This window comes from Gadus chalcogrammus, chromosome 19 (genome assembly GCF_026213295.1).
Source record: "Gadus chalcogrammus isolate NIFS_2021 chromosome 19, NIFS_Gcha_1.0, whole genome shotgun sequence".
NCBI lineage: Eukaryota > Metazoa > Chordata > Actinopteri > Gadiformes > Gadidae > Gadus > Gadus chalcogrammus.
Genome location: NC_079430.1, coordinates 18,568,461 through 18,571,331, shown reverse-complemented (window position 1 = coordinate 18,571,331; position 2,871 = coordinate 18,568,461). Strand labels below are relative to the sequence as shown.

Here is a 2,871-nt window from a genome sequence, read left to right as displayed (position 1 = left end):
TGAATGATTCACAGTATATTCAGCCCCATCGCTGCAGGTCAAATCCAATCGGTTACACTTCGCTTCCTCTGGCTTCATGTGACTGCGAGTGTTATCCGTTCAACTCTTTCATACGTCAATAGGTTTCATTCAAGGACGTGGCCCGATGTGGACACAAACGCGAACAACGGTGGTAAGAAAGTGGTATGTCCTTTAGAGAGAAAGAAAACAAGTAGGCCTAGTCTATATATTTGTTACTGACACAATAAACAAGGAACAATTTGGGATTGAATTTAAGGCGTCTTTAAAATATTTGTCTTCTTATATTTTCGTTATTTTATGCTTAACAGCAAATATTGACGTATCGGTCTGGCCTTGGTCTTCCTGGAGGCTATGTTCCATTTTGCACAACATGCAATAAAAACAAATTGTAAAGGCATGCTAGTGAATAGTTTTAACGCACTTCCAACACCAAAGAGGGGTGTTGAGTTTACTTACAAATTACAAAAAATGGTGATACTGTTTGTCTGAAGGAGGCCTATAGGACCCAATGTGAATAACATTCCCAACGGTGAAATCACAATCATTAGAAATGGCAGTGTAGGACCGATCAATGAGTCAAACCTAAAGAACATACTCATACCCAGACAAGATAGCAACAAATATCCTCCCAAATCCCGACGCATAAATATCCTCCCAACTTTCAATTCTTAACAACCCGGTTTCACAAGAGATTTCCGTCACACCTTCACCAGGAAGTTGCTATTCGTGTTTGGCACCGAGAACAGGTCAGGCCGGTTTCCACTCTGTAATGGAACACCCACATGCTCACTAAGGAAAGGTCCCTGACACAAGGCCCCGGCCGGGAGCCACACAGTCGACAATAACAGGTCTAAGCCAGGGTAGGCCGAGACCCTAACGCCAAAAAAACTATCACACTCAACTCTGTCAGGAATGTAAATAAATCAATGAAAACGTCAATCAACTTGATCCACAATAATGAAAGGGCGTTGCTTACACTGGAATTGTTTTTATTCTAACTTGGGACCGTGTGTAAATAAATATAGTTAAAAACACCAGAAAGAATAAACAATAACAATCCCACATAAATAAAACGCCTCGTTTGCAAATTCCAGTGCCTGGGGGTGCCTTATTCATCGTTCATAAAACGACTCTTTACACAACTTACAACAACTTTTTACTTAGATCCATCTTCCCACTCTCCCCCTCCTCCTCTCCCCCCCCATCCTCAACCTCCCCCGACCCCCCCACCCACTGGACACGGAACAGCACGTTGGACAGGACGTCCTGGTACAGACTCAGTCCCATCCAGCCGGGCAGGTACACGATGGTCACCAACCCCATGAAGTTACCCGGGTAGTGGGAGTAATCCCACGAGCACGCGCCCACCTGCCTCAGCGCGAGTCCCGACGTGAGCTCCCAGGCGTAGATAAAGGCCACGTAGAGGGGCAGCCGCCGCCACGTGCCCCAGCCCCACGCGTAGCGCAGGCGCACGTACAGCTTCTCAACCACGAAGCTGCAAGTGCCGTACATCAGGAAGGACCACAGGGACGTGTGGCCGCCGAGCGCGCGCCGCTCCATCAGGTTGAAGGCGGCGGTGAACACCACCTCGTCCAGGAAGCCGTGCATGCCGTAGAACACCAAGTGGGCCATGTCCGGGAGACCGTTGAGTCCGTGTTCCGGGATACCCTTGAGGCCCCCATGCTCGGCCACCTGAACCCCGTTTTTGTGCTCCGTGAAGCCGGGGTGGGGGCGGGGGTGGTGGTACCGTAGTCGGGACAGCCACGGGTGGAAGACGCGGGAGAAGTATAGCGCCACGAGGTACTGCACCGCGATCTGCAAGGGGGTCACCCCAGCCAGCGCGAGCCCCGGTCCCGCCCGCGAGCCTATGTTTACACTCTCGAGGAGGAGGATGTGCAGGCCAATGTACACGCAAGGGTAGAGCACGAGCGAGAACACCGCGGGACCAACGGGGAACAGCTTCCTCCGCGCGTGGAGCCGCTCCAGCGCCCAGTGGGTGAGGCAGTGAGCGAGGCACAGGTACGGCGAGGAGTAGCCTACCAATTTGGGGTCCCGCTCGAAAACGATCCCCCAGAATGAAGACAGCAGGACGTCCACGGCCACCCCGTGCATGCCATAGAAATAAAGCCGCATCCAGCGCGGGAGAGCCGTGGTGTTCTTCGTGGTCTTCGTCGCATCATCATCACCGGTCGTGTTTAGTCCGGTGTTTGCGTCTCCGCACCGGCTGGCCATCATCTCCCGAGGATGAGGAGGGTTACTGCGAAAGCTCGCCGCTGCGGGTCTTTCTTTGACGCATGTTGTTTTGTGTGTGTGTGTGTGTGTGTGTGTGTGTGTGTGTGTGTGTGTGTGTGTGTGTGTGTGTGTGTGCGCGCGCGTTTGTGCGTGTGTGTCTATGTCTGTGTGTTTGTATGTGTTCGTCGAAGTGTTGTGTGGAATAGTCTCTGCTGCCAGGAGGCTGGCCGTCTGATAACTCTTGTGAGAGACTCACGAGAGAGAGAGAGAGAGAGAGAGAGAGAGAGAGAGAGAGAGAGAGAGAGAGAGAGAGAGAGAGAGAGAGAGAGAGAGAGAGAGAGAGAGACTCTCTCTCAGACTTCGGAGCTGTTAATGACGGACGACGACAATGGAAGCGCGTTCATTTCGACATCGATTAAACCCGTTGGTAGGCTACTTTACGACAGTCTCACTGATCTGCGGTTATATGGGGAGTTTCACCATGACGACGAGGCACCACCACACTGTCTATTTCTGGAAACATCCGCTTGAACCAGTTAAAGTGGCCTCTTTCTGTGCTGTTGCATGGTCTCATTCAGAGACAATTATTTATGAGACCCAAAAATAACCACACAACCA

General features: G+C 51.4%; 1 protein-coding gene across 1 annotated transcript; it reads right to left on the bottom strand.

The window, feature by feature from the left end:
* Positions 1–719: 719 nt before the first annotated feature.
* Positions 720–2,545, bottom strand: tmem229a (transmembrane protein 229A). The gene is made up of 2 exons (XM_056578261.1): positions 1,231–2,545; positions 720–785 (listed from the first exon to the last, which is right to left on the bottom strand). The coding sequence occupies exons 1-2, from the start codon at positions 2,254–2,256 to the stop codon at positions 720–722; spliced, it is 1,092 nt and encodes a 363-aa protein (XP_056434236.1). The 5' UTR covers positions 2,257–2,545.
* Positions 2,546–2,871: the final 326 nt, after the last annotated feature.